The sequence below is a fragment of the Plectrocnemia conspersa genome, unplaced genomic scaffold, assembly GCF_051122295.1.
Source record: "Plectrocnemia conspersa isolate PC_06_02 unplaced genomic scaffold, ASM5112229v1 ptg000005l, whole genome shotgun sequence".
Classification (NCBI taxonomy): Eukaryota; Metazoa; Arthropoda; class Insecta; order Trichoptera; family Polycentropodidae; genus Plectrocnemia; species Plectrocnemia conspersa.
This window is the reverse complement of record NW_028277169.1, coordinates 1,579,916-1,593,490: the sequence shown is the minus strand read 5'-3', so window position 1 is coordinate 1,593,490 and position 13,575 is coordinate 1,579,916. Positions and strand designations below refer to the sequence as shown.

Sequence of the window (13,575 nt, the reverse complement as noted above, 5' to 3'; positions counted from 1 at the left end):
CTTCAACATATTGTTTTTTTTATTATTATTATTACTTCTTGTTTGAGCATGTTTTTTTTATTTTTAATACTCTTAGCTTTTTATTTTAAATACACTCAATGCTTGATTACAACTGCTTTTTCAATATTATACACACACACACACTCACACAAATAATTTAACGATTGCCTCTCACATACGCCCTATATGTTGTTGTGCTTGTTTAGTAACAGTAAGTATGTTTAATTTAATTTAATATACATAGGTCATGTCAAGGGTTAATGTACTTTTTTACCTTTAGCTTTCATACTAGATTTAGTCAAAACTGAAAATGCGTTTATAAGGTTGCTAGAAAAATATTTGCTGTTTTTGTTGAAACTGCGCACAGCAATAAATAAATTTAAAAAATCAACGACAATAAGTTTTGTTGCGTTTATTTTACGCAAAAAAGCAATCTGCACATCAGTTGAAAAAATGAAGTGCAAAAAACGCAAAATAAAAAAAATAGGTTTGTGTTTGGTGTAATCCGAAACTATTACAGCTGAGAGTTATTAATGGAAATCAAGAAATCGACAATGATTAATGAAAAAGGTTCAATGCTCAAGCACAAGTTGGGCTGTTGAAATTTTCTTTTACAGATTATAAAATAAGATATAAGAAAACAACAAGTTTTTGCTAAAAATGCCAGATTTTATTAGCTGCAGAACTATATTTCTAGATTTTAACAACCGCAGAACTCTAGAATGTACATATTTATTTAATTTTGTATATATATATATATATATATATAATTAGATTTAACAAGTTAATTATCATATGATAAAAGTGTGTGTTTCTGAAAGTCATACACCGCAAATATTTATAGCAACCTTATAGTATTCAAAATATGTATTAGTAATTGCTATACAATTTTATCGAAATGTAAAAGAAGTAAAACGTGAAACAAACGAAGAAAATTTCCAAAACCACTACCTTGTAAATATCAACAACCAGCTGGATATTACGTAAAAAGTAATAAACAAAGTACATCTTTCTACGTGCAAATTGAGAAATTTCATATAAGGCTAATTAAGAAAATGTGTTACGACAAAATTTATATTAAAAAAAAATCACGTTGTTATGTAAGCCGATGCATGGGAAAGTATTCTTTACCTAAATAGCAAATTGATAATATCTATATATTTTAAAATGGCATGACCTACGTATTTTATAGAAGGGATTCTCAATTTTCATTACTTCTTCAAACAAACGTCTTTCAGTTCGTATTGATCTTAAATACAAATTATCTCCACCAGAATTTTTATTATTATACGAGATATGATGAAAAAATAATGACAATTATATTTTTAGCGAGAATGAATTTATTGGATTCTTTCAAAGTACCCCACATCGAATTTAATACATTATTTGGTCCTAAAGTTGACAGTTTAAACACTGTTTCTAAAAGTCTAAGCATCCTAATTTTAGTACGTCGATGACCTTGAGCTTTTTAAGCTCAAGGTCATTGGAATGTAAACCAGGACATAAATCAGTATCGTCTACATATATTTCTTACTGTTATCTAAGAGTTAGGGATATTATTAAAGGGTAACTCAACATATTTACAAGTACGCTAAAAGATAACCCTTTGTTGCTGAAATTTGATTTTGCTAATTTGGCAAGAATTACCGGATTCGACGTCATCATTGAAGAAAAAATTGGAAACATTTTTATTATGCTAAATGGTATTTGCTTCAGGGGTAAATAACATTTTGCACTACATCGATATTTAAATAGTAATCCCAAAAAGCTCGGCAACCAAACGACCAACTGAACGGAATTCTGGAATCGACTTTTTACTATGTGACTCTTCGAAATTTAATGAATATTATTACAAAAATAATAAAAACGACACCTAGCTGAGTCTGCCACTAATATTCTCAACATCGCCAATGAAATATTTGATGTTATGTAAGTTCAACACAAATTGAACGACGTTTGCTTCGAAGATTTAATATTTTTATTTACTACTAGTTGAGAACCTCTGATTTAGATACATAAATATCCATTTAATGGAAACATATTTATATATATCACACATTTTTTTTATTATTTCGAGGTAAGTTTTACATGTTTATCAATTATATTTTTATGTATCCTTTGCCAAAAAACATAAAATATTTTAATAAAATATATAAACTTTTAAGACAATTATGGCATTACTTTTAATTTTTATGTTTGAGGTTTCATGCAATACAATAAATTAATAAATTACAGGACGAGCTGGTAAAGTGACCAAAAAGGGTTACACTGACGTCGAATACGATGAATATGAAGATGAAGAAGAATATGAAGTCGACGAAGAAGATTCAACGCACACTATCAATTATCAAACAACAGAATCGAGTAATATTCTTAACGTAAAAGGCACTACTGAAACTCGAGAAAAAGTCGTAATGAAAGAAGCTCCTTGGAGGCGAAAACGCACAAAGAAAGTAAGAAAGATTAAAACAGAAATAGACACTTTGCATCACGAAGAAGATACGAGTTTGCTCAGTTTAAATAAAACTGAAGAGCTCACAGACAAAAAATCTTTTGTAAGAAAACCTACCCCGAAAAGAGACGAGGCTCCAAAACCAAAATCTTGGGTCGAAGAAAAGGTAGAGTTGAAAAGAACTAAAACTGAAAAGGCCGAGTATCAAAAGCCAAAATTGGAAACCATAGATTTGAAAAGAGTGCAAAAGCACGGAGCTGATGTAACGGATTTTTCTTCAACAACACTTTTAGTAGAAGAAATATTGACACAGCAAGAAGATACTGTGATACTGAAACTCGAATCTGAAGAAAAGGAAGTAGAACAACCTAAGCTTTGGGCCAGAGGTATGCGGACGAGGAAAGATGAATCGTCAGATACTCGGTTAGAACTCGAGGTGGAAGATACCGAAAGAGAGACTAAAGTTAACGGTTTCAAACCTCACGAAAAGGAAGAGCCTTTAGAGCCGAAACTCTGGGCTAGAGGCAAGAGACGTCAGAAGGAGGAAGAATCTAAAGAGGTCACACTTGAATCGATACCTGCGCAAGAAAAACCGGATGAAAAAGTTCCGGAAGAAATTACGTTAAAATCAGTAGATGTAGAAACAACTGATAAAATAATTGAGACAAAACCTGCACGTAAACCTAAATTTATGCAGCAAGAAGAAGCACCTCGCGAAGAAATTCAGTTGAAACGTATCCCTAGAAGACTGAAAGAACAAGTCGAAGAAAAGATAGAAGAAGTAAGCTTAAAACCAATACCGAAGAAACTGAAACCCGAAGAAGAGACTCCAGAAGAAAAGCTATGGCCCAGAGGTAAAAGGCGACCGAAAGAAGATGAGACGACCGAAGAAGTTACATTAAAACCGATACCAAAATATGAAAAAACAGAAGAACCAATAAAGGATGTTCTAGAAGCTAAGCTTTGGCCTAGAGGTAAACGACGAGTCGGAGAAGAAGAGACTACGGATGAAATAACACTTGAGCCAATACCGCAACCGGAAAAATCAGAAAAAACAGTGATTGAAAATATTCCTGAAGAATTCAAAATAATTACAACTAAACCTGCGGAAAAACCGTTCGAAGAGACTGAACCGAAGTTATGGTCGAGAGGTAAGAGACATCCGAAAGAAAGTGAAACCAAAGAAGATATCACATTAAAATCTGTACCGAAACCTGAACATGAAGAAGCAGAAATATTAGACAAACCTGATTTAATGCCAATGATAACCGAACCGATTAAAGACATAACTGAAACCAAAATTCCTCGTAGACCAAAATTTATGCCGCAAGAAGAGAAACCTCGGGAAGAAATTAAATTAAAACCAGTACCTAAAAGAGTAAGAGAAGCGATAGATGAAAAATTAGAAGAAGTTCTCCTGAAACCGATTCCAAAGAAAGAAAAGGCTGATAAAGAAGAATATGAGGAAATTGCTGAAAAATCATGGCCTACGGGAAAGAGGCTTCCAAAAGAAGAAGAAATTTCTGAAGAAGTAACGTTAAAACCGATACCGAAATATCAGGACATACTGAAAGACACTGATGATACAATATTAAAACGATTTACTACGGATGAAGAAGAACAAGAAAAATTAGAACCAAAACTTTGGGCACGTGGCAAGAAACCTAAGGAAGAGGAATCTCCGGAAGAAATAACACTTAAGCCTATACCTAAACCTGAAAAGCAACATGAGGAGAATCACGAAGAGTTGCATTTGAAACCATCGGCAAAGAAAGATAAACCGGAGGAAGAAGCTCAAGAGCCAAAGCTTTGGCCGAGAGGAAAACGGCGTCCTAAAGAGGATGACGTAAAAGAAGACATTACTCTCAAACCGATTCCGAAATCGGATAAGCTCGAAAAAGAAGAGATTAGTGAGATCGATCTGAAACCTATTAAATTCCAACCTAAAGTTGAGGATACCGAGATGCCACGAAGACCAAAATTCATTCCGCAAGAAGAGGCACCGAGAGAAGAAATAAAATTGAAACCTGTGCTAAAACAAAATAAAGAACAAGTAGAAGAAAGGCCAGAGGAAGTACATTTGAAACCGATTCCAAAGAAAGAAAAATCTGAAGAGGAAATAGAGGAAAGAAAATGGCCAACAGGTAAAAGGAGGCCTAAAGAAGACGAACCTGTAGAAGAGATTACACTTAAACCGATTCCCAAACTACCACTGAAAGAAGATGAGAAGCCAAAAGATGTCGATACATTGAAACTTCGCAGAGAACAGGATAAGCCGATTGAAGAAGATTTAGATGTGAAATTGTGGCCTAGAGGTAAGAGGCGACCGAAGGAAGAAGAGCCTAAAGAAGAGATCACTTTAAAACCAATTCCTAAACCAAAACCTACGGAAGAAGAAAAACCACAAGAAGAAGTCACCTTGAAACCTCGAAAGGTAGTCGAAAAACCTGTGGAAACACCAGAAGAAAAAATATGGCCCCGGGGTAAGAGGCGACCAGTGGAAGAAGAACTGAAAGAAGAGATTACGTTGAAACCAATCCCTAAACCACAGCCAAAGGAGGAAGAAAAGCCACAAGAAGGTGTGACCTTGAAACCAAGGAAGGATATAGAAAGACCTGAAGAAACGCCAGAAGAAAAGCTTTGGCCGAGAGGTAAGAGGCTACCTAAGGAGGAAGAACCTCGCGAAGAGATCACATTAAAACCAATTCCTAAGCCAAAACCAACCGAAGATGAAAAACCACAAGAAGAGGTCACCTTGAAACCTCGAAAGGTAGTCGAAAAACCTGTAGAAACACCAGAAGAAAAAATATGGCCCCGGGGTAAGAGGCGACCAGTGGAAGAAGAACCGAAAGAAGAAATTACGTTGAAACCAATTCCTAAACCACAGCCTAAGGAAGAAGAAAAACCACAGGAAGACGTGACCTTGAAACCAATGAAAGTTATAGAAAAACCAGTAGAAACACCAGAAGAAAAGCTTTGGCCGAGAGGTAAAAGGCTGCCCAAGGAGGAAGAGCCTCGCGATGAGATTACTTTAAAACCAATTCCTAAACCACAAGCAACCGAAGAAGAAAAACCACAAGAAGAAGTCACCTTGAAACCTCGAAAGGTAGTCGAAAAACCTGTGGATACACCAGAAGAAAAAATATGGCCCCGGGGTAAGAGGCGACCAGTGGAAGAAGAACCGAAAGAAGAGATTACGTTGAAACCAATCCCTAAACCACTGCCAAAGGAGGAAGAAAAACCACAAGAAGATGTGACCTTGAAACCAAGGAAGGTTATAGAAAAACCTGTAGAAACACCAGAAGAAAAGCTTTGGCCGAGAGGTAAGAGACTGCCCAAGGAGGAAGAACCTCGCGAGGAGATCACATTAAAACCAATTCCTAAGCCACAACCAACCGAAGAAGAAAAACCACAAGAAGAAGTCACCTTGAAACCTCGAAAGATAGTCGATAAACCTGTGGAAACACCAGAAGAAAAAATATGGCCCCGGGGTAAGAGGCGACCAGTTTTAGAAGAACCGAAAGAAGAGATTACGTTGAAACCAATCCCTAAACCACAGCCAAAGGAAGAAGAAAAACCACAAGAAGATGTGACCTTGAAACCAAGGAAGGATATAGAAAGACCTGAAGAAACACCAGAAGAAAAGCTTTGGCCGAGAGGTAAGAGGCTACCTAAGGAGGAAGAACCTCGCGAAGAGATCACATTAAAACCAATTCCTAAGCCAAAACCAATCGAAGATGAAAAATCACAAGAAGAGGTCACCTTGAAACCTCGAAAGGTAGTCGAAAAACCTGTAGAAACACCAGAAGAAAAAATATGGCCCCGGGGTAAGAGGCGACCAGTGGAAGAAGAACCGAAAGAAGAGATTACGTTGAAACCAATTCCTAAACCACAGCCTAAGGAAGAAGAAAAACCGCAGGAGGACGTGACCTTGAAACCAAGGAAGATTATAGAAAAACCTGTAGAAACACCAGAAGAAAAGCTTTGGCCGAGAGGTAAGAGGCTACCCAAGGAGGAAGAGCCTCGCGAGGAAATCACTTTAAAACCAATTACTAAACCACAACCAACCGAAGAAGAAAAACCACAAGAAGAAGTTACTTTGAAACCTCGAAAGGTAGTCGAAAAACCCGTGGAAACACCAGAAGAAAAGATATGGCCTAAAGGTAATAGGCGACCAAAAGAAGAAGAACCTCGAGAGGAAATTACACTCAAGCCTATACCTAAGCCTGAAAAAGAAACTGACGAAGTGCCCGATGAAAGTTCGAAAATCAAATTTACACCTAAAAAAGAAATACCAGAAGAATCTCCAGAAACAAAACTGTGGCCAAGAGGCAAGAGGCGTCCTAAAGAGGAAGAGCCTCAGGAAGAAGTTATCTTAAAACCGATTCCGAAACCACAACCCACGGAAGAAGAAAAACCAGAAGAATTAAAATTGAAACCGATTAAACAAAAAGAAGTGCCCATCGAGGACGTTCCAGAGAATAAGCTTTGGCCCAGAGGTAAGAGGCTGCCTAAACCGGAAGAAACGAAAGAAGAAGTCACGCTTAAACCTATTCCGCATCCAGAGAAGCTAGCTACCGAAGAGAAAGAAGAGGTAGTGCTGAAATCTTTCGAAAAGACAGAAAAGAGGAAGTCAATCCTGAAAACCAAAGTGGAGACTGTACGAGTCGAAAAAGGTATTGTTTTTTTTATATTGTATATTTTATCAACACATAACAACCCTCGAACTTGACGGTTACTGACCGTTGCACAGCCCTTATATTCACTTAATGAATTATTCTTACAATGTGGAATTATTTTTCAAAATTACACCACCAAAATTTTGTTTTTCTTGTTTAAATTGACACATCGAGGAATGCTTAAGATCCTTTGTGTTTAGTGTTTCGGTTTTTTTTTGTATAACCTATCAAATGTGTTAATACTTTATGTTGGTCATTTATCATCGTTAACCTAAATGTCTCATTAAATATGTCAATGAATAACTTACAGAAAAGACATCCCTCCTACCAATCATTACAAATCCTCTCCGAGCGCAAGCCAAGAAGTTGGACGACGAAGTGATTATGGAAGTTGACTTCGCTGCGCCTCCAGATTCTGAAGTGATTTGGTTGAGGAACGGAAAACCGATCGTCAGCGACGAAAACTTTGACATACTCACGACAGAAAACAAATCTATAGTCAAAATACATAAGCTAAATAAGAAGGTCGGCGGAAAGTTCGAAATCAGCATCAAGAGTCAGAAAGGAACTGCAAAATCTTCTAGCTCCGTCAACGTGATCAAGGAAGAAGAAGCTGACGTTTTGGTGCCAAAATACACTAAAATATATTCTCCTTGTATTGTATCTCTAGATGAAGTAGTTATTTTTGAAACTGTAGCGGAAGCAACTCCGAATGCTTCGTTCCAATGGTACTTGAACGCCAAAGCTATAACTACTGGCGAAGACGACATGCATATAACGCAATCGGAGAACAAAAGCATATTGATCATCGAGAAGGTCAAAAAGAATAACACCGGAGAGATAACGTGCAGAGCTGAGAACGTAGCCGGTTCCGTGACTTGTTCCGCTACTTGCGTATTGTTGGAAGAAGAAGAAGAAACGGTAGACGAGTTCGGAGTCGCTCCCGAATTCATCGAATACCCTACCACCACTCAAGTCATGGACGGAGAAGAGATTAGAGTCGAGTGTACAGTTTTGGGGCAACCCCCGCCTTTGGTCAGCTGGTTCCACAAGAACAAGAGGGTAGAGCGCAGAAACGATGTGATGATTTCGCAAAATTTGGACGGCATTTGTACGCTGGTTATCAAGGAAGCTTTTCCAGAATTGGCCGGAGAGTATTCTTGCACCGCTGCTAACAGACACGGTACTGCTTCTTGTTCCACGCAGGTAGCGGTAGAAGGTAAGAAGTTCCAAAAGACATTTGTGCTAACCAAACATACGCCGAAATTAACCAAAATTATACTAACAAAACACAAACATCTGTGTTTAATATTTGTTTCCCTTCGAAGCATTCTTCAAATCATAAAATACACACATACACCGACGGTAAATTTGACTGAAAAAAAAACACGATTACAAAATTATTTTATTTTTCAGCGTACGAATATATACCGAGCGGTTCAGAAGAAGACATATTGAGCGATAAGGTAACGATTGAATTGTTTCTAAAGTCATTCGCCGTTGAAACTATTTTCGTATTTTTTTTATAAGATTCATTTACCATAGAACTTTTTTATACTACTATGTTTTATAGGACGTAACCAGCGATGAAGACTTTGCTCCGAAGATCACCAAAATGCTTCCTACCGTATTGTCTACGAGCGAAGGGCAATTGACTAGGTATAGCGATCTAGATCAAAAAGAATTCTGTTACTCAAAAAACACAAATAAACATTTATCTTACATATATTTCATTAGATTCGAATCTAAAGCTATTGGCAAGCCTAAACCCAAAGGTAAATGGTTCAAGCACGGACAAGAGCTGAAGAACTCGGAAGAGTTCATCATCGAAGAGATGAAAGATGGAACTTCCATTTTGACTATCAAGGAAGTGTATCCAGACGATTCCGGAGAAATCAAATACGTCGCCTTCAACCCTCTAGGAACTGTATCTACGATTACGGAATTAGAAGTAGAAGGTATAACAGAGGAACTAAAACATCATATTACTGCTACTAATTTCTGTCTTTGTGATTCATATTATATATTCTTCTATTTTCTCTTGTGTTGTCTTTTTTCAGATGTTATCGTGTTCTACCAAAACCTTCCTTTATTATGTACCCCACAAATTATACAACGATCAAAATTACTTACATACATACAAGACACACATTAGGAACCCATTTTTGATGATATGTACTTATGAATTTTGAAATCTTTCAGGTATTCTAGGCACTAAGGAATATCGTAAGCCAGAATGGGTCACTCACATGGAAGAACTACAAGCTGCTCTTCGAGGTTTAAAAATTCTTTATTGAAATATCTTATCATATTTAATAAAAAAAAAACACATTTTACATACAACATTATGACGTTTAATCAGTGTTATATTAAAAAGTCTCGCTCTCAAAATATTTTTGATTTTGAGAACGAGACAAATCTGCAAAATCTTAAGTAAAAATAATTTTAAGAATCTTGAGTTTGTATTTGATTTACAAATACAGAATGCAGCAATAATTATATATTTTTCTGTATATAAAAATGTATTTTTTAAATTTTATATTATTATAATAATTATTTTTGAAAATGTTGGATCAGGTTGACTAACTAATTTAGCTCAGATATTTATTAACAGCTAATTTTTTTAATTTAGTACCGTGTCAATATGATTAAAACTACGAAAGTTATCGCATTCTCAAAAAAACCCACACATAAAACAATAATCAAAAATGAAAAAAGAAACTATTTTTTCAATTTCTATTTATAAACGTTTTTTACTTTTGCGATTTTTAATTTTTTAATAGCCGCCATTTTGAAACAAGAAGGCTAAATAACTTAGCTGAGATTTTTACCAAGTCATTTTTCAGAAAAAGTTTCATGTCCATATGATAAAAAGTATGTGATGTCCGAAAAATTTTAATGCAATAGCATTGAAGAGTTTTAGTACTACTTAAAGTTATTTATCAATTAAAAACAACGATCTTTTTCCTTGAACTTTTAGTTTTTTTTTCAAAAAATAGACACAAAACACCCATCCACTCATGAATTTATTTTGTATCACATTCTTAGCTACCCAATCTGTGCCTACGTTCGTTCAAGAGATCTTAGGAGTCAGAGCTCAAGAAGAAGAAGCTGTAGTATTCGAATGTCAATACTCCGGTAATCCGATTCCAGGTAACATATGCAATTAAATCAGTACCGATAATAAATACAGTTACAATATACTCTTCCCTTGATTAACGCGGTAGATATGTTCCACGAAAAACCCCATAATAAAATATATGAAATTCATTCAAAATCGTGGGATATGTTCAGAGCTTAAAAATACCTTTATTCCAAAAAAATCGCGTTAAAATTACGATGTTGGTATTTATTTATATGCCTATATATACACAGAACATACGTTTTTATAACATAAGTTATACCGAAAAAAATCAATGCGTACATAATATGTTTATGAAAAAACATTACGATATTTTTCAATACTTTAGCTAACTGAATTATAATACTTCGCTCGCATTTTTAGCAGTACATAAATTAACTTATTCAGAATCACTGATAGCTAGTGATCGGTAGCTTACACTTTTCCTAATAGTCTTTTTTTTTTATTGTTCTAATAGAAGATTCGTATTTCAGAATATATTCGATTTTAGAATATCTATCTCTTATTCAATTCATTTTAATCGGAGCCAGCTGAGATTTTTGAGGGTAAGACTAGTGATAATTATTGTTTGTTTTACGATGTTCAAAATTTTAGCTATGGATTAGTGGTCAAAACATTGTGAAACCCCATAAATCGAGGGATGAGTGTAGTAGTAATATAACATAATATATAATATAATATAAAACGATCTCGCTAATCTGATTATTTGTAGACATTATTTGGTATCACGACGACAAGATCGTGAGAAGCGACGAGAACGTCAAAGTTAAGATCGCCGACATGAAATCGTCAGTCACCATTAAAAAAGCGACCAAAGCCGATCAAGGCACGTACGTCTGCAAGGCTACTAGCGACGTAGGAATGGCCGTGACCAAAGCCAAGCTTCAAATCAGCGGAGGAGAAGTGGAGATCAAAGAGAAGAAGGCCAAGGAAGGAAAGATAAAGACTGAGAAAGTCACGAAGCAAAAGACCACTGTGGTGACGAAGGAAATCGCCGAACAGCAAACTACTATTTCGGTCCCGAAAGAAACCGTTCGCGTGACGGATGCGGAAGTCATAGAGACGACCCGAGAAATTGAGAAAATAGAGAAGAAGCAGGCGAAGAAGATCATCACCGTAGGAGATTACGTAGAAACGAGTGACACGGCTTCGTTCAAGAAGATCGACGATAAGCCCGAGAAAGTAGCGCCTAAAACCGAAAAGGCGCAGCCGCAGCTCGTTCCGCACCGACACATAACAACTTCGGACGTGCAGAAAGAGGAGACCGTAGAAGAATTCACCGCTACTATCGAGAAAGTGTTCGGTCGGCAGAGAAAGACTGAGCTCACGTCGAGCATGGTGGCCGAAGTGAACGAGATCTTGGAGATGATCCAAGCTAGGGACTTCGGTCCGGGAGAAAATCCTCTGAGAGAACTGGCCAAGATCGGATTCTTCATCAGGAACGGAATCAGTGTCCAAGAAATCATCGGATTGTATGATTCCTCGCAGTTTCCGGCTCTGTCCACGCCGCAGTCCCAATCGGCACTGGTGCAAGTGGTGGAGAGGCAAGGATACGGACCGCTGATCACCGAAGTGCTGACCGAAGAATCCGCACAAGACGAGAAGACGGTCGCTTCCATGGTAGGATTCAAGTCATTTATGAAAATGGTAGAGATGAAACACGCTACCGTGGAGGAGATAATGGTGCACTTCTGTCCGGAAGATTTCACGTCACGTACTTGGGAAAACAAACAAGTATCGAAAGTAAGACCGCGGTTCATAACGAGAATTGAAAAACGAACGAAACTAAACAAATACTTCTTTTTCAGACGACGGTAGAAAGTTCTGCGACGGAGACGGCTACAATCAAAGATACTACAGTTCAAATAGGTAATTAAAACATTTTTATTGTACAAAAATTGTTTCAATATAAAATATGATTATTACGTTTTTTATTTAGATACGAGCGTTGTTGAAAAACGAAAGCAAAGAAAGAAAGTAGAAGAAAAGAGCTCCGAAGAAGGTATGTCTTTTTTATTTTTATATTACATTTATGATATACCAATTTTGAATTATGTATTCTCAAGATGTGTCAGTTCGTCTCAAAATGTGATTTCTCCGAGTTTTAAAATCACATATATTTTGAGAAGAACTAGCATCTGTTTAAATGAATTACATGAAATATCTATTTATTGCAATATTTTATATTTAAAATGATATTTGATAAATTATGAATAAAAACTTTAACTCGATTTACTAACAAATTAATGCAATAATATTGCAACGCTTAATGAATGATATTGCTTTAAAAAAAAAAACAATAAAAAAACTTATACGTTACACGAACGTATATTATAAAATCCGACAAGCTTTGAAATAAATATTTTATCTTAAAAACAACTTAAACAAATACATAAACGAATACAAGTGGAAGAATGTTTTGTACATTTTGTAGATACGCTTCACTCGTGTTTTTCTTCATCATCGTCTAATCTCATATATTCGTAAATTTTCGTCATTTTTTAAATCGCTTTACTTGTGCTATTTTCGTTCATCTTATTTTACTATGTATAACCTCATTGAACTTCTTCTCGTCATCTCGCTCTCTAAGTTGTATATTATGAATATACGCGTATCTAACATATTTTATTTTTTGCTTTCTATGTTAAAAAGATCCACGTGATTATAATTTAGTAGAATAATATAAACTGTGTATCGTAAATAATACGAAGCTTGATTTTATATATTTGCAAAATAAATAACGCGGCTTTATTTTTAAGTTTTAAAGCAATCGACAATCGTACAACTTTCGAGCACAATAATTGTAATTATTATCTTTCGAGTCTATTTCTACATCTTATTTATTTCAAATCAACTTTAAGTATTATATTGTCTACTCTTTCGAGTGTGAATGTACGAATGTGAGCGATTTTATATGAAGATACAATATTCTTGTTTTTTTAATTTTATAATACGATCGTTCTTCGGTCTCAAGACTGGAAGAATTATTAGTTTTTTTCGTTTTATACGGGTGTTCGGTGTTGCTTTATAACAGCTCTTAGAGCCGCTTAGCATCTAACGAGAACTTAAATTATAGCTTTTCTAACGCGAATCGTAGTGACTACGACGGTTCGACCGCTTCGACTACTAAAAACTAGAATACGAGTGCGAGCGTGACTACTGCAGAACTGCAATAATATTTAAAACGCTTCGCTTCGAAGATAACCCAAAATGTAAGTATTATTTTGAGTTAATAGCACGATTTGTCCTAACGTCACTCGTAACACATAAAGAAACTTTTTATATGAAAAAAGCTTGCTTCT

At 35.8% G+C, this 13,575-nt stretch overlaps 2 protein-coding genes and 1 long non-coding RNA gene across 4 annotated transcripts in view; 2 read left to right on the top strand and 1 right to left on the bottom strand.

Moving 5' to 3' along the window:
- The window catches only part of LOC148234641 (uncharacterized), a 58,936-nt gene that overhangs the window by 491 nt on the left and 44,870 nt on the right, over positions 1–13,575 (bottom strand). The gene's annotated exons all lie outside the window — the stretch shown is intronic.
- The window catches only part of LOC148234642 (titin-like), a 102,377-nt gene that overhangs the window by 45,018 nt on the left and 43,784 nt on the right, over positions 1–13,575 (top strand). The window contains 9 exon segments of the mRNA XM_088187246.1: positions 2,236–7,128; positions 8,548–8,597; positions 8,705–8,790; positions 8,869–9,089; positions 9,334–9,408; positions 10,180–10,284; positions 10,986–12,016; positions 12,082–12,142; positions 12,213–12,275. Coding sequence (XP_088043372.1) covers positions 2,236–7,128; positions 8,548–8,597; positions 8,705–8,790; positions 8,869–9,089; positions 9,334–9,408; positions 10,180–10,284; positions 10,986–12,016; positions 12,082–12,142; positions 12,213–12,275 — 6,585 coding nt within the window.
- LOC148234643 (myotilin-like) lies at positions 7,446–8,460 on the top strand (the record flags this gene model as incomplete). The annotated part of the gene is made up of 1 exon (XM_088187250.1): positions 7,446–8,460. A coding segment is annotated over exon 1 (945 nt), but the record flags the coding sequence as incomplete, so codon positions are not given.